The sequence below is a fragment of the Parambassis ranga genome, chromosome 9, assembly GCF_900634625.1.
Source record: "Parambassis ranga chromosome 9, fParRan2.1, whole genome shotgun sequence".
Lineage (NCBI taxonomy): Eukaryota > Metazoa > Chordata > Actinopteri > Ambassidae > Parambassis > Parambassis ranga.
Window position 1 is genome coordinate 21,298,110 of NC_041030.1, and position 17,869 is coordinate 21,315,978.

The 17,869-nt window shown below is 45.0% G+C and overlaps 3 protein-coding genes across 11 annotated transcripts in view; all 3 read left to right on the forward strand.

Annotated features, from left to right (window-relative positions):
- Positions 1 to 3,982, forward strand: part of LOC114440937 (tripartite motif-containing protein 35-like) — a 55,095-nt gene extending 51,113 nt beyond the window's left edge. For 7 of the 9 annotated variants that reach the window (XM_028413615.1, XM_028413608.1, XM_028413614.1 and 4 more), the window contains one exon: positions 2,101 to 3,982. In XM_028413615.1, the coding sequence (XP_028269416.1) occupies positions 2,252 to 3,658 (1,407 nt within the window). In that variant the 5' untranslated portion in view covers positions 2,101 to 2,251 and the 3' untranslated portion in view covers positions 3,659 to 3,982. Of the gene's footprint in view, positions 1 to 1,977 lie in introns of all 9 variants that reach the window. The other 2 variants (XM_028413617.1, XM_028413613.1) reach the window with 2 other exon arrangements.
- LOC114440931 (nuclear factor 7, ovary-like) overlaps positions 1 to 17,869 on the forward strand; it is a 48,910-nt gene that overhangs the window by 13,442 nt on the left and 17,599 nt on the right. The gene's annotated exons all lie outside the window — the stretch shown is intronic.
- Positions 16,753 to 17,564, forward strand: LOC114440956 (zinc-binding protein A33-like). Its single transcript, XM_028413640.1, has one exon. It carries the CDS (start codon positions 16,937 to 16,939, stop codon positions 17,471 to 17,473), a length of 537 nt encoding a protein of 178 aa, XP_028269441.1. The 5' UTR covers positions 16,753 to 16,936; the 3' UTR covers positions 17,474 to 17,564.

Here is a 17,869-nt window from a genome sequence, read left to right on the forward strand (position 1 = left end):
AAAACTGAATTGAATTGAATTGAATAACATGGGGCACTCTGGAGAAAAACACATTCCTTTAGAATCTGGCTTTTATCAGGTCAAAGGTGCTGCTGTCCTTAGTCTGAATTTATGACCATCTCGTACCAACCGGAGCTCTCTCCAGAGAGCAGAAAAACAACTGATCTCATCTGCCACAGCCTGAACTGCAGAAAACAAAGTTATATGACACACTATGAAATTACTTCTTAATGCATTCAGTATCCTTGAATTACTTTGATTTTCTATTAAATATTCTAACACATAAACACTTATGAAAATCACATTATTAAGTGATAAACACATTTAAACATTAATACTTATATATCTGAACACACTGCATGTTAACACCGTGCAGAATAAATTCTTTCACCCTACACTAACGACTGGCTAACGACTATGAAACTGCCGGAGGGGGACTGGTTGACAGCCCTTTGTTCTTGCTGTGAGTATGTGCAAACTTCCTGGGAATGGATGGAATCACTGCATTGTATGTGGTAGAAAGATGATGTCTGAGGCCACCACCTCTGTTAAGGGAAGGTTTTTCCAGCTTAACATAGATGCTCCCTTGACTCCTCTAGTCATGATCCTGGGTTTGTTCCTTGTTTTGTTTTCATATTGTTTATTTTGTTATTTAGTAGTAGGTTGTTGTTGGTTTGCTTCTTCTGTTCTTCCTGTTTGTGCTCGTCTTCCTCTTTCTCTGCTCCTCCTGTCTTCCCTTCTGTTCCTCCTCCCTCCTGTTCTCTGATCCTCGGTCCTTCCCTCTCTCCTCCTCTAGTCCCCTCCTAGTTTCTTCCTCCTCCCTGATTACCAGCTCCTCCCTGATTGTTCTCACCTGTGTCTCATCTCAGCCCATATTTAAGTCTCGTGCTCCCCTTTGTCAGTTTATTGTTTGTCACTCCCTGTGCTGTGCTCACCGTCTTATCTGGTTTGCTTCCATCGTGTCGTCCTCTGTATTCCTCCCGTCCTCCCCTGGATTATCTCTCATTGGTTTGTTGGTTTTTGATTTCCTTTTCTCTTGTACTTTTTAGTTGTTCTGGACTTAGTTTAGTTTAGTTTAGTTATTCTTGTGCTCTGGACTGTTTTGGCTTTCATTAAAGCTCACCTTTTGTTTCACTCCACTTTGGTCTGCATTTGGGTCCTGTTTTTGCACTGCACATGACTCCTCTTTCAAACCACCTTTCCTCACTTTCTAGGATGTGGACATTGTTGTCCTGAAAGGAGTGTCCTTTGTTTTTGAGGTGGAGGTGAACAGCTGAGTCTTGTCCTAAGGAGGTGGCTCTCCTGTGCTGAGCCATTCTTCTGTGGAGTGGTTGTTTAGTTTCTCCAATGTACAGATCAGAGCATTCCTCACTGCACTGGACTGCATATATCACATTGCTGTGTTTCTCCCTGGGAATCTTGTCCTTCGGGTGAACCAGTCTCTGTCTCAGTGTTGTCATTGGTTTGAAATGGACCGGATGTCATGCTTGTTGAAGATCCTGCAGAGTTTCTCTGATACTCCTGACACATATGGAATGGAGATGTTCTTTCTCCGGCGGTTGTTGTCCTTCTTCTTGTTGTTGGGGGGTCTTGTTTTTGTGGCTTTGATGAGTGCCCAGTTGGGGTACCAGGTCTGCAGGACCTTCCTGATGTGGTGTTGCTCCTTCTTCTTCCCCTTTGAGCTGGTTGGTACAGTTTGTGCTCTGTGCTACAGGGTCCTGATAACTCCCAGTTTCTGTTCCAGTGGGTGTAATGTAATCAGACTATAGTGAAGACATTCTTACGTGTTAATAGATCATGTTTCCTGCTGCAGCTGATGGAGACAAAATGTGTAAATCTGGTTCACTGTGAGCTCTGAGCAGCCTGTTAACATGTCCAGTGGAGGACTGAAACACAAACCTCCTCTCTTTAAACTCTGCAGTGTTTTTATGAGCTGTGAGTGGATTAAAGATCAGATCAGTTCATGTTGTTTTACAGCTATACAAGGAAACTATAGGAAATGAAAACTGCATAACTGAGCTGAACAAAAGTCCTGACAAACCTGCTGAAGACAAGTTAGACAACATTTCTCACAGCTGACAGTTTAACACGTGACAACAGGTACAACAACGTGGCAGTAGATTTATGAACAGAGCTGAGACGCCATCACAGGGTGTGAGATCTCTGCTGACAAAGACGATTTAGGAGGATTTTAACTGGAAAAGTGACTTTAAACTGGTGAGTCTGACTGTTGAAAGAACTTATAGAACAAATGGCTGAGAAGATTGCTGCTGTTGAACGTCTCCTGAGCTGCTTTGTGTGCTCAGAGACTTTCAGAGATCCTGTGACTCTGAGCTGCAGCCACAGCTTCTGTTCAAGCTGCCTGCAGAAATTCTGGGAACAAACTAAAAACAAAAACTGTCCCATCTGTAAAAGAAGAGCCTCAAAGGATTATCCACCAGTGAACTTTGCACTGAAGGAACTGGCTGACTCATTTGCTGGGAGACAGAAACCTGAATCATCAGAGAGAATGAAAGAAACAACGGAGGAGGTGGTCTGTGATAAACACCCAGAAGAGTCGAGACTGTTCTGTGAGGACGAGCAGAGAGCTGTGTGTCCTGTCTGTGAGTTTTCTCTGCACCAGACTCACAAAGTGGTTCCTGTAGAACAAGCAGTCAGAGACCTGAAGGAGCAGCTGAGATCTGACTTAAAGTCTCTGCAGGACAAGAGGGACAAATACAAACAAGTGGAGGACACATACAATGAAATGTCTCAACACGTCAAGAAGCAGCTGTTGTCCACAGAGACGCAGATCAGAGCAGAGTTCAACAAGCTCCACCAGTTCCTGAAAGAGGAAGAGGAGTCCAGACTGGCAGCTCTGAGGGAGGAAGAGGAGCAGAAGAGGAAGACTCTGAGCAGAGAGATGAAGAGGATTCAGCAGCAGATGTCCTCTCTGTCAGACAGCATCTCTGCTGTTGAAGAAGAGCTGCAGAAACAGCAGGTGTCATTCCTCAGCAGTTATAAAGACACTCAGAGCAGAGCCAGAGCCCAGAGCTCACTGTCAGATCCACAGCTGGTCTCAGGAGCACTGATAGATGTGGCCAAACACCTGGGCAACCTGTCCTTCAGAGTCTGGGAGAAGATGAAGGACAAGGTCCACTTCAGTCCTGTCATTCTGGACCCAAACACTGCTGAAGGATATCTCTATCTGTCTGATGATCTGACCAGTGTGAGACGTGGAGACACATGGCAGAAACTTCCTGATAATCCAGAGAGACACACTAATTATTCTAATGTTTTAGGCTCTGAGGGCTTCAGCTCAGGGAAACACAGCTGGGAGGTGGAGGTGGGAGATCATCCTCGATGGACTGTTGGTTTAGCTAAAGAGTCAGCTGATAGAAAGGGAGAGAGATATGCTTCACCAGAATATGGAATCTGGTGTTTATTACATGGTGATGGAAAATACACTAATGGTGATAAGACTGTCACAGTTCAGAAGAGTCTCCAGAGGATCAGAGTCCAGCTGGACTATGACAGGGGGGAGGTGTCCTTCTACAACTCTGAAGACATGACTCACATCTACACTCACAGAGACACTTTCACTGAGAAACTCCTCCCATATTTTTATGTTGGAGAGTCTGCTGGTTCAACAACCACTGATATCAAAGTGTCAGTCTGAGGTTTCTCTGAGATGTTCAGAGATGTGAGGATAATTCCACTTTTTTATTTTGATGTTGTTGAGCAGCAGAGTTGATTTGTTGTGGAGTGTCACAGAAATATTGAATCCATCTGTCTGTGCTGTCAGAAATCAATGATGTCATGTAGTTATTATTTTCTTTGATTGTTGCCATGGAAACCAGCAGCAACAACATGAAATCCTTCCTGGAAATCATTGATTTAAAGATCAATGATTTATTTGTTTTCTTTGATTCAGATGTTGAACTCCTGTTTTTGATATTATTGATCCATGCTTTTCTGTTTTCTGCTGTATTTGCTGATATTTGAGCAGTTTTCTCTGTCATGATTCATCTTTTTCCTTCATCTGGTTTCCTGTTTTATTTTGAAATAAAGTGGATTTTGTAGTAAATGAAACAAACTCTCACACATGCCTTGTTGAATATTTGACTCATGTTTATGGTTGATGTGTATAAATGTTGATCTGACATGTTTCTGTGGTTTGCAGGTTGTTACAGTCTAACTGGAGTAAAGGAGTATGTCGCCATCTGCTGGTGATCAGCTGCATGGATTAGAACCAGACAAAGTGCAGCCTCTTATTTACAGTTTTTTCAATTGCTTACACACTAAAATTAAAACTTTCCCACAATAAAAAAACCTAACACTCAAGGAGCAAATCAAAGGCCTAGATTTGCACAACTGTAAGCACATTGTCAGCTTCACACTTTTTGCAAAACATTACACACACTTGTTTGCATTTGACACCCCATGAACCAAATGGTTAAGCACAGCCACCAGGTGTGCACACACACTGGTGCTTAATCGTACACACACCGATCAGGTGTCAATATGTGTTGGTATGTTTTGTTCACTGACTGTAGCATTGTGTAATGCACATAACCTTTTTACAGTACATGTCATTTTACTGTATAACAGACCTACAGTATATTGATTACACAATGTGATATTTTGCTGTATTTCACAGAGTTTTGCAAATGATGTGGACGAAGTCCCGCATGAGTTTATATACACTGATGAGGATGGATTCAACCTGACAACAGTGAGAAGAAGGGGCAGAACCATCACTGGCCACAGGGCTATTGTCAATGTACCAGGGCACCGTGGGGGTGACACTACCCTTTGTGCTGCCATTACACAGAATGGGGTCCTCCACCGCCACGCCAACTTGGGTCCTTACAACACTGACCTCATTCTTACATTTGTAGACAGATTACAAAAATATGATCACAGCAGCAAACCAAAGAGACCAGATGCAACACATTGTCGTCTGGGACAATGTAGCTTTCCATTGTTCCGCTCCGGTCCAAAACTGGTTTCATCAGCACCCACAATTTACAGTTCAGTACCTTCCACCATACTCCCGCTTCCTAAACCCCATGGAGGAGTTCTTTTCAGCATGGCGGTGGAAGGTCATCTTCATCACCATCATCAACATCATCATCATCATCATCATCATCATCTTCATCACCTTCATCTTCATCACCATCATCATCATCATCATAAATCTTTCTGCTTAGTGAACATGCTTCTCAGCAGACTTTTAATGTGCTAACAGGAAGAATGTGTCCATCAGACACACTGTGTGTAGTGACACTGTGACGGACATGTGAGTGTGTGTGATGACATGTTGATGCACTCAGTCTGTCTCAAACATGATTCTCACCTGTGGAGTTTACTTCATGTGTTAACTGTGTCACATGTGTGCAGAACAGCTCTTCTAAGTGTTTGTGTAGTTTTTAAGGACTTCCTTTGTGCTTTGTCAGGCCTGTTGTAGTTTTTCATGCCTGTTTTAGTGCTGTGTCAGGCCTGTTGTAGTTTGTTGTGCCTGTTTTGTTAGATTTTCTTCTTGCTTTAGTTATTTTTATGTCTGTTTAAAGTTTTCTCTGTCTGTGATGTCACCCTGTCTTTAAACGGGCCGTCTTCCTGCGATGACACCACGCCCTGTTCCTCACCTTCCACCACGAGTCTTGGAGGAAAACCTCAGCCTGCTCCTTCCTTGATCCGTCCAATAGTCTCACACCGTCCACCTGCAGAACAACATCCATATTCTCATCCCTCAGTCCTCTGCCTGCTGCCTCCATACAAGTCCTCCTGAGGGTTTGACTTCACTTCAACAAGATTCTCTGAGAAAACCTCACAGAGCCAGACCTACATCTTAGGCTCTCATCACTCGTTCAATGACCAGCTGTCATTGTTTGTCCCTCCTCACACTGTTACATCCTCTGACAGCTTAACTCAACCAGTGTGTAGCATCTTCTCCTCCTCCTCCTCCTCTGCCAGGATACCACCCTGCCTCTCCATCCTCCAGTGAGTGCTGCCCTCTCTCCATCCGTCCTCAGCCCACTGCCTGCTGAATCCACAACAAACCTGCCATCCTCATATTGTCTGTACAGACAAACATGGCTGTTGTTAGTTTGCAGTCTCCAGCTCCTCCACTTCCTCTGCTGCCATAGTTAGAGAGAAGCCTTCAGTCTGGTGTAGGGGTAGGTGTGAGTCCCTTTCATTAAGCCGCTGTGTCTCTTTCTGGAATCTAAACCATGTTTGTTCCTGACAGGCTCGTCTCTCAGTCCAAGCCTCCTCCAAAGCCCCATGCCCCCTTCCTGAAGGAAATCCTGAAGTGTTCCAAAAGAATCCATATCTGGGATCTTCAGATCCAGTCCTCACTCAAACCTGGTCTGAACCTCCTTTAAGCTCTTCAGCCTCCTCCTCACCAGCTCAAGGCTCCTCTCTGATATAAGGGTAAGAATTGGCCTTTTCCCACAAAGCTGTGTTTCCGTTGTCTTTTCAATGTGTTTTAATGTCTACACCATGTTTGTTCCCGACAGGCTCATCTCTCCATCCACTCTGCACATTGAAGCCTCCTCCACATGGGGATGCAGCAGCAGTCCTGATGACCCAACATCCTCCTGGGGTCAGAGGTCAGGACTGAATCAAACCATCTGTTTTGTCTTGAATCTGCACATTATCACTCTGAAAGCAACACTATGGAGTCTTTCAGCCTCCAAACTGTGTTTATAAAAATCACTCTGATACATGAGCTCACAAAAGATTTAATGACGCCTCCATCTTTGCTCGAGAGCGTTCATATCACCTACACTGGCACTAGGACACTTTGTGGTTCAGGTAGGGACCTGGACCTAAAAAGGACTACAACATGTCCCTGCTTTACAGCACATGTCCCATCTGTAACCAGAGGTGATGGTGACTGTTGAACCAGTCAGTAAAATTGAATGCTAGCTGGAAGCTAACATGCTAGCTGATTGATGATAGTCCTGATGACATGTGTGAGCACACAGCTCCAGCTTTGATGGAGTTTGTCGGTGTGTTTGGCTGCTGGTCAACAAATGTGTGTGTAGATAAATGTTACCACAGTTGTAGCAGACAATAGCGTTCATCAGACTGTAGGGGGACCCAGTGAGCAGTTCCTCCATAGTGTTGCTTTAAATGAGTCCCTGGTCTTTCAGATGTAGATCCTAATAATATAAACTGGTTGGCAGAGGTGGGTAGTAACACGCTACATTTACTCCGTTACATTTACTTGAGTAACTTTTTGGAAAAAAAAATACTCATATGAGTAATTTAAATGTCTGATACTTTTTACTTTTACTTGAGTAAATTTGTGCCAAGTGAAGCAGTGGAAGAATACTTCCCTCTGGGGAGCTGTGACCAGCTGACCATGTTCCACCAATCAAACTAGGCCACAAGTTCCGTATGACCAATCAGACGTACCCATGCTGCAACTTGCATGCACACACAAACTGTTCGCAGCAGAAGAACTTCTTTTGACAAGAACACATCAGAATCAGTGGTGATAGACACACGAAAAATAGCAGAAGCCAGGGCCAGGATAAAAGAAGACACAACAGAAGACACAAATGCAGACGAACACCCCTGGCCTCACATTGGCAGCAAAAACACAGCTTTCTTATGCGGTGCCTGCTCTGCCTTCCAAAACATACAGACTTTCAGCGCACAAAAACTGGACATCAAACAACACACTTTAACACCCATATAAATATATAATATATAATAATCTCTTAATGTTTTCAAACTCTAAAATCTCATTGATATTTTTCTTTTTACAGAGAGTTAAAACTTGTGCAATACATTTATTTAAGTTATTTGTAAAGATGTAATATTTTAGTTTATTTATTAAGTTTTTATACAAAATTACCATAATGCTGGCAAATACAACAATTTACACATTTTATTTATTTTACTTTTGTCTGATTACCATAAATCAATACAAGGAATAAATATGTTACTCCAACATTTACTCAGTACTTGAGTACATATTTAGAGGTAAATTTTTACATGACATCTCCTGCTGGTAACATGCCAACACATCTCTGTACACACATGACAGCTGTGGACAAATAAATCCCACTAACAGCTGCCATGATGAAGATAATCAGTGTTATTCAGTTCACCTGTCATGCTAAGCCTGATAACGACATGACGCCATCTGCTGGAGACAAATAAAACAACATTTAATGACGTGACGAGTTAAAGAAAGTGAACTTAGATTTATGAACAGAGCTGAGACGCCATCACAGGGTGTGAGATCTCTGCTGACAAAGACGTTTTAGGAGGATTTTAACTGGAAAGTGACTTTAAACTGGTGAGTCTGACTGTTGAAAGAACTTCTAGAACAAATGGCTGAGAAGATTGCGGCTGTTGAAAGTCTCCTGAGCTGCTTTGTGTGCTCAGAGACTTTCAGAGATCCTGTGACTCTGAGCTGCAGCCACAGCTTCTGTTCAAGCTGCCTGCAGAAATTCTGGGAACAAACTAAAAACAAAAACTGTCCCATCTGTAAAAGAATATCATCAAAGGATCATCCAGGAATTAGTTTCACTCTGAAGGAACTGGCTGACTCGTTTGCTGGGAGACAGAAACCTGAATCATCAGAGAGAATGAAAGAAACAAAGGTGGAGGTGGTGTGTAGTAAACACCCAGAAGAACCTAAATTCAATTCAATTCAGTTTTATTTATATAGCGCATATTACAATCAGACATTGTCTCAAAGCGCTTCACAGGAACCCCCCTAAGAGTACTGTGGCAAGGAAAAACTCCCTTTAAGAGGAAGAAACCTTGAGCAGGACCCGTCAACTTAAGGGGGAACCAGTCCTGCTGCTAGTCAGAGAGGATGAGGGAGAGAGAGAGAGAGAGAGGGAGAGAGAGGATGAAGGAGAAAGAGAGAGAGGGAGAGAGGAGCAAACATGATACAAACATGATACAGTACAGAGCAAACATGACAGCAAGATGAAACAGTGATTATATTGTAATAGATATCTATATATATCGTCGGTCCATAAGTAGGAATAGTAATTTGATAGTAAAGATGAGCAGCAGGGGCTAGTGAAGTCGATGAGCACAGGAGAGACTGCAGGTCAGTATGCAGGTCTTGAGACCTGCAAAGAGAGAGAGCGAGAGCGAGGCACAGAACTACAAGGAAGACAGTAAACACAGATTATGAGACGATATTACCCAGTATGATCCAGACTAAGGAGAGTGGAGGAGAGGTCAGAGGGTGTTCAGAGGATCGTGTTTGTGCCCCCCGACAACGTAGAGCAAGAGAGACTTCACGGGCCGGACTGCAGGTCATCATCCAGGTCTTGAGACCAGTGTGAGCCAGACTAAGGAGAGAAAAGGAGAGGTTAGAGGGTGAGAGGGAAACTGCTCAGTGGATCATGTTTGTGCCCCCCGACAACGTAGGCCTAGAGCAGCATAGCTGTGCTACACACTAGGTCTAAGGCTAACTGTACGCCTTACTAAACAGAAAAGTTTTAAGTCTAGTCTTAAAGGTGGAGGCAGTGTCTGCCTCTCGGACCCAGATTGGTAACTGGTTCCATAGTAGCGGTGCCTGATAGCTGAAAGCTCGTCCTCCCATTCTACTTCTATGAATCCTAGGAACTACTAGTAAACCTGCACTCAGAGATCTGAGTGTCCTATTAGGAACATATGGTACAATCAGGTCCTGCAGATACAATGGAGCAAGTCCATGAAGAGCCTTGTAGGTTAGAAGAAGGATCTTGAAGTGTATTCTTGAGTCCACTGGGAGCCAGTGAAGAGACGCTAGGACAGGAGAGATATGATCCCTTTGGCTGCTTCCTGTCAGAACTCTAGCTGCTGCGTTCTGGATCAGCTGCAGACCGTTGATGGAGTAATGTGGACATCCTGACAATAAAGAGTTGCAGTAGTCCAGTCTTGAAGTGACAAAAGCATGGATGAGCTTTTCAGCATCACTCTTGAGAGAGGATGCTCCTGATCTTAGTAATATTACGCAGGTGAAAGAAAGCGGTCCTGGAGACCTGCTTAATATGAGAGACAAACGACATGTCTTGATCAAAGATAACTCCAAGGTTCCTCACAGTCGTACTGGAGGCCAGAGTAATTCCATCCAGGGAGAAAGTATTATCTGATAAACTAGTTCTGAGATGTTTCGGTCCAAAAACAATGACCTCAGTCTTGTCCGAGTTTAATAGTAAAAAGTTGGAGGACATCCAGTCCTTTATGTCCTTTAGACACGCCTGTAGTCTGACTAGCGGCTCCGTTTCTTCAGGCTTCATGGATAAATACAGCTGGGTATCATCAGCATAACAATGAAAGTTTATGCCGTGCTTCTGGATGATGTTTCCTAGAGGGAGCATGTAGAGGGTGAACAGGATCGGTCCGAGCACAGAACCCTGTGGAACACCGTGGTTAACCCTTGTACCTGTGGAAGACACATCGTTAATTTCAATTCAATTCAATTCAGTTTTATTTATATAGCGCATATTACAATCAGACATTGTCTCAAAGCGCTTCACAGGAACCCCCCTAAGAGCACTGTGGCAAGGAAAAACTCCCTTTAAGAGGAAGAAACCTTGAGCAGGACCCGTCAACTTAAGGGGGAACCAGTCCTGCTGCTAGTCAGAGAGGATGAGGGAGAGAGAGAGAGAGAGAGAGAGAGAGAGGATGAAGGAGAAAGAGAGAGAGGGAGAGAGGAGCAAACATGATACAAACATGATACAGTACAGAGCAAACATGACAGCAAGATGAAACAGTGATTATATTGTAATAGATATCTATATATATCGTCGGTCCATAAGTAGGAATAGTAATTTGATAGTAAAGATGGGCAGCAGGGGCTAGTGAAGTCGATGAGCACAGGAGAGACTGCAGGTCAGTATGCAGGTCTTGAGACCTGCAAAGAGAGAAGGCGAGAGCGAGGCACAGAACTACAAGGAAGACAGTTAACACAGATTATGAGACGATATTACCCAGTATGATCCAGACTAAGGAGAGTGGAGGAGAGGTCAGAGGGTGTTCAGAGGATCGTGTTTGTGCCCCCCGACAACGTAGAGCAAGAGAGACTTCACGGGCCGGACTGCAGGTCATCATCCAGGTCTTGAGACCAGTGTGAGCCAGACTAAGGAGAGAAAAGGAGAGGTTAGAGGGTGAGAGGGAAATTGCTCAGTGGATCATGTTTGTGCCCCCCGACAACGTAGGCCTAGAGCAGCATAGCTGTGCTACACACTAGGTCTAAGGCTAACTGTACGCCTTACTAAACAGAAAAGTTTTAAGTCTAGTCTTAAAGGTGGAGGCAGTGTCTGCCTCTCTGACCCAGATTGGTAACTGGTTCCATAATAGCGGTGCCTGATAGCTGAAAGCTCGTCCTCCCATTCTACTTCTATGAATCCTAGGAACTACTAGTAAACCTGCACTCAGAGATCTGAGTGTCCTATTAGGAACATATGGTACAATCAGGTCCTGCAGATACAATGGAGCAAGTCCATGAAGAGCCTTGTAGGTTAGAAGAAGGATCTTGAAGTGTATTCTTGAGTCCACTGGGAGCCAGTGAAGAGACGCTAGGACAGGAGAGATATGATCCCTTTGGCTGCTTCCTGTCAGAACTCTAGCTGCTGCGTTCTGGATCAGCTGCAGACTGTTGATGGAGTAATGTGGACATCCTGACAATAAAGAGTTGCAGTAGTCCAGTCTTGAAGTGACAAAAGCATGGATGAGCTTTTCAGCATCACTCTGAGAGAGGATGCTCCTGATCTTAGTAATATTACGCAGGTGAAAGAAAGCGGTCCTGGAGACCTGCTTAATATGAGAGACAAACGACATGTCTTGATCAAAGATAACTCCAAGGTTCCTCACAGTCGTACTGGAGGCCAGAGTAATTCCATCCAGGGAGAAAGTATTATCTGATAAACTAGTTCTGAGATGTTTCGGTCCAAAAACAATGACCTCAGTCTTGTCCGAGTTTAATAGTAAAAAGTTGGAGGACATCCAGTCCTTTATGTCCTTTAGACACGCCTGTAGTCTGACTAGCGGCTCCGTTTCTTCAGGCTTCATGGATAAATACAGCTGGGTATCATCAGCATAACAATGAAAGTTTATGCCGTGCTTCTGGATGATGTATCCTAGAGGGAGCATGTAGAGGGTGAACAGGATCGGTCCGAGCACAGAACCCTGTGGAACACCGTGGTTAACCCTTGTACCTGTGGAAGACACATCGTTAGTGTGAACAAAATGAAATCTGTCAGATAAATATGATTTAAACCAGCGCAGTGCTGTTCCTGTAATCCTGATCTCGTGTTCCAATCTGTGTAGCAGGATGCGATGGTCTACGGTGTCGAAGGCAGCACTGAGATCCAGTAGAACGAGTACAGAGACGAGACCCCGGTCCGATGCCATGAGGAGGTCATTGGTGACTTTAAGCAGTGCTGTTTCTGTGCTGTGATGGGCTCTGAAACCAGACTGGAAAGCATCAAACAGACTGTTACTACACAGGTGGTCGTTTAGCTGACTTACAACAGCTCTTTCGAGTAGTTTGGAGATAAAGGTGAGGTTGGAGATCGGTCTGTAGTTTCCTAGGACGTCCGGGTCCAGTGAAGGTTTTTTAAGTATCGGAATGATCACAGCAGTTTTAAAAGCCTGTGGTACATATCCTGTTTCCAGAGACAAGTTGATCTGTCCTAATATAGAGTCTCCGATCAGAGGAATAGCATCCTTGAGGAGCTGTGAAGGGATCGGATCCAGAAGACAGGTAGTAGGTTTAGACTTGCAGATGCTGGTGGTCAGCTCAGGGAGGCCGATGGGCGCGAAGCAGTCCAGAGTTAGATCAGGATCTGTTTCCAGAAGTGGCGGTGTATCCTCAGCGGTCACAGAGAAATTGTGGTTGATTTGTCCTCTAATAGTGGTGATTTTATCAGTGAAGAAGCTCATGAAGTCTTCACTACTAAGAGCTGCAGGAATGCGAGGCTCCACAGAGCTGTGGCTCTTTGTCAGCCTGGCCACGGCGTTAAAGAGAAAGCGCGGGTTGTTCTTGTTTTCTTCTATTAGTGATGAATAGTAGGCTGTCCTGGCTTTACGAAGGGCCTTCTTATACGTCAGCAGACTGTCTCTCCAGATCCTCCGGGAGTCATCTGATTTAGAGGACTGCCACATCCTCTCCATCCTACGTGTAATCCGTTTCAGTGATCGGATGTTTGAGTTGTACCACGGAGCTAGCCTCTTCTGGTTTGTAGTTTTCTTCTTCTTCAGTGGAGCAATCCTGTTTAAGACTGAGTGTAGTGTGTCTGCAGTGTTGTTGACAAAGCGGTCCAGCTCTGCAGGAGTAACATTTAAGTTGGTACCCCCGTCAGTACTTGGGACTGTGGGGAGTACTGGTAGGATTGCTGTCCTAAACTGCTTTACGGCGTCTTCAGACAGACATCTGCTGTAGTAGACCTTTTCCTCAGGTGCTGGTAGGTCTGAAAGAGAGAAGTCAAAAGTTATTAATGAGTGATCTGAAAGAACAGGATTTTGAGACCACACTAGCAGGTTCTCAGCTTCCAGGCCGTAGGTGAGAACCAGGTCGAGGGTGTGACTGTGACAGTGTGTGGGTTCATTTACTAACTGAGAGAACCCAACTGAATCCAAGAGTGAGTTGAAGGCAATCTTCAGACTGTCGGAGTCGACGTCCATATGAATGTTAAAGTCACCCACTATAATGACTTTATCTGTGCTAAGCACTAAACTTGATAAGAAGTCTGAAAACTCCAGCAGGAACTCTGAATAAGCAGCAGTAGGTGGACGATACACTACGACGAGTAAAACAAATTCTGACTTCTTCCAGCTTCCGTGAGACAGGCTGAGAGTGAGACTCTCAAAAGAAGTATGAGTAGACTTAGGTTTAGGATTCATCTGAAGACTGGAGCGGTAGATTGCTGCCACTCCTCCTCCGCGACCTGTAACTCTAGGAACATGACAGTTAATATAACAGGACGGAGTTGATTCATTTAAAGCAACATATTCTTCACCCTGTAACCAAGTCTCAGTGAGACAAAGTATATCAGTGTGATGATCAATAATTAGATCATTAACTAAGAGCGACTTAGAGTGTAGGGATCGTATGTTAAACAATCCACACCTGAGTGTTCTGTTACCTTGTTCTATGTGTTTGTGTGTGTTAGTGTGTATTTTTATGAGGTTATTATGATTAATATATCTTAACTTGTGTGCTTGATGAACTGTGGGAGGACGTGTGACCGTCACCACTTCAATAACATTATTAAGCTCAGTGTTTCTATGTGTAGTTGTATTTAATGTGTTTCTAACTGAGGGCGGCAGTCCTCCAGAAGCAGCAGAGAGGTGTGTAGGACAGCGACTCTGCCTCCTGGCCTCGACCCTGGGTTGTCAGGTTGGTCTAATAAACTTGGCTATGTTGCTAGAAATCAGAGCTGCACCACCCTGGGTGGGATGGATGCCGTCTCTCCTAATAAGGCCAGGTTTCCCCCAGAAAGTTTCCCAGTTATCTATAAAGGCCACGTTGTTTTCTGGACACCACCGTGACAGCCAGCGACGGAGCGAGGACATGCGGCTAAACATGTCATCACTGGTCAGATTCGGGAGGGGACCAGAGAACGCTACGGAGTCCGACATGGTTTTAGCTAAATTACACACCGACTCAATATTAACTTTAGTGACCTCTGACTGGCGAAGCCGGGTGTCATTAACACCGACGTGAATTATAATCCTACTGTATTTATGCTTATCTCTCGCCAGCAGCTTCAGGCTACCCTCTATGTCGCCCGCTCTGGCCCCCGGGATGCACTTAACTATAGCCGCTGGTGTCGGCTTTACATGCCGCAGAACAGAGTCGCCAATAACCAGGGTCGGCTTCTCAGCGGGTGTGTCGCCGAGTGGGGAAAAACGGTTCGATATGTCAAGCGGCTGGTGGTGAACCACGGGCCTTTGTTTCGGGCTACGCTTCCTTCGAACCGCCACCCAACCTCTCTGACTTCCCGGCTGCTCAGGGGCTGCCGGGGTGCGGATAACATCAGCTAAGGCAGGCTGGTCCGCACAGGCTAACTGCTGCTGGCTAGCTGCTGTGGCTACAGGTCTATTATCTAACATGCGGAGCCGACCCTCTAACTCGCTTAGCCTCGCCTCCAAGACTGTGAATAAGCTACACTTTGTGCACACCTCATGCTCACTAAAGGAGGCAGAGGAGTAACTGAACATGTCACACACCGTGCAGTGAGCAGGAGAGGGAGATGCAGAGCGAGTGGAAGAAGCCATGCTAAGCGCTAATGCTAACCGCTAAGTTACGGTAAGCTTCGCTACAGTGGTAAACGAGAAGGGAACCCAGAAACTGGTGCACTTAACTCTAACACTACGGTGCTTGTGTATTACCACAATAAAAGCAAACACAATATGTCTAATGCATTAAGTCCGTAGCACCAACAGCGCACACCAAGTGAACAAACAGGACAGTGTCGAAACAGGAAGTGACGCAGTACGTTACCCACTGACGCAATACGTTACCATCCAGGAGCGCTAGTGGTCTAGCTCTAGTGTTCCTCGTTAGTGTGAACAAAATGAAATCTGTCAGATAAATATGATTTAAACCAGCGCAGTGCTGTTCCTGTAATCCTGATCTCGTGTTCCAATCTGTGTAGCAGGATGCGATGGTCTACGGTGTCGAAGGCAGCACTGAGATCCAGTAGAACGAGTACAGAGACGAGACCCCGGTCCGATGCCATGAGGAGGTCATTGGTGACTTTAAGCAGTGCTGTTTCTGTGCTGTGATGGGCTCTGAAACCAGACTGGAAAGCATCAAACAGACTGTTACTACACAGGTGGTCGTTTAGCTGACTTACAACAGCTCTTTCGAGTAGTTTGGAGATAAAGGTGAGGTTGGAGATCGGTCTGTAGTTTCCTAGGACGTCCGGGTCCAGTGAAGGTTTTTTAAGTATCGGAATGATCACAGCAGTTTTAAAAGCCTGTGGTACATATCCTGTTCCCAGAGACAAGTTGATCTGTCCTAATATAGAGTCTCCGATCAGAGGAATAGCATCCTTGAGGAGCTGTGAAGGGATCGGATCCAGAAGACAGGTAGTAGGTTTAGACTTGCAGATGCTGGTGGTCAGCTCAGGGAGGCCGATGGGCACGAAGCAGTCCAGAGTTAGATCAGGATCCGTTTCTAGAAGTGGCGGTGTATCCTCAGCGGTCACAGAGAGATTGTGGTTGATTTGTCCTCTAATAGTGGTGATTTTATCAGTGAAGAAGCTCATGAAGTCTTCACTACTAAGAGCTGCAGGAATGCGAGGCTCCACAGAGCTGTGGCTCTTTGTCAGCCTGGCCACAGCGTTAAAGAGAAAGCGCGGGTTGTTCTTGTTTTCTTCTATTAGTGATGAATAGTAGGCTGTCCTGGCTTTACGAAGGGCCTTCTTATACGTCAGCAGACTGTCTCTCCAGGCCCTCCGGGAGTCATCTGATTTAGAGGACTGCCACATCCTCTCCATCCTACGTGTAATCCGTTTCAGTGATCGGATGTTTGAGTTGTACCACGGAGCTAGCCTCTTCTGGTTTGTAGTTTTCTTCTTCTTCAGTGGAGCAATCCTGTTTAAGACTGAGTGTAGTGTGTCTGCAGTGTTGTTGACAAAGCGGTCCAGCTCTGCAGGAGTAACATTTAAGTTGGTACCCCCTAAACTGTTCTGTGAGGACGAGCAGAGAGCTGTGTGTCCTGTCTTGTCCTGTCCTGTGAGTTTTCTCTGCACCAGACTCACAAAGTGGTTCCTGTAGAACAAGCAGTCAGAGACCTGAAGGAGCAGCTGAGATCTGACTTAAAGTCTCTGCAGGACAAGAGGGACGAATGCAAACAAGTGGAGGACACATACAATGAAATGTCTCAACACGTCAAGAAGCAGATCCACAGCTGGTCTCAGGAGCACTGATAGATGTGGCCAAACACCTGGGCAACCTGTCCTTCAGAGTCTGGGAGAAGATGAAGGACAAGGTCCACTTCAGTCCTGTCATTCTGGACCCAAACACTGCAAGCAGAACACTCTATCTGTCTGATGATCTGACCAGTGTGAGACGTGGAGACACGGAGCAGAAACTTCCTGATAATCCAGAGAGATACAGTGAATATGTCAATGTTTCAGGCTCTGAGGGCTTCAGCTCAGGGAAACACAGCTGGGAGGTGGAGGTGGGAGATCATCCTGACTGGTTTGTGGGTTTAGCTAAAGAGTCAGTTGACAAGGACGCAGAGTTGGCTTCACCAAAAAATGGATTCTGGTGTTTGGAGCATAGTGACGGAGAATACACTAATGGTGCTGATAAGACTGTCAGAGTTCAGAAGAGTCTCCAGAGGATCAGAGTCCAGCTGGACTATGACAGGGGGGAGGTGTCCTTCTACAACTCTGAAGACATGACTCACATCTACACTCACAGAGACACTTTCACTGAGAAACTCCTCCCATATTTTAATATTAGAAAGTCTGCTGGTTCAACAGCCACTGATATCAAAGTGTCAGTCTGAGGTTTCTCTGAGATGTTCAGAGATGTGAGGATAAATTCACTTTTTTACACTCTGAGCTCCTCATCATCAGTCTTTACAAACAAATCTTCATTCTGAGTCTTCTTTCTTTGTTCCTTCTTGTACTTGTCTCGTCGTGTCTCATCATCACCCACACCAGGTGTATTTAGTCCATGTGTTGTCTTTTGAGATGATCCTGTTCTTAACAGATAAAAAAAGATGAGGCTTAAAAGTGATGAAACAGTTTCAGCCTTTTACAAATCAAAGCTGCTCATTTTAGTCAGACGGTGATGTAAAGCCGACCAGGTGACTGATACAGGGATGGATAAGTGTCAACACAGAGGGAGGCGGTGCAGCCTGTACAGACAGTGTGAATCTGTTGTTAATCTGCACATTGGT

What these genes read in the sequence shown, in the direction of transcription:
- LOC114440956 (XM_028413640.1), top strand. Translation starts at nt 16,937, where the DNA reads ATGAAGGACAAGGTCCACTTCAGTCCTGTCATTCTGGACCCAAACACT.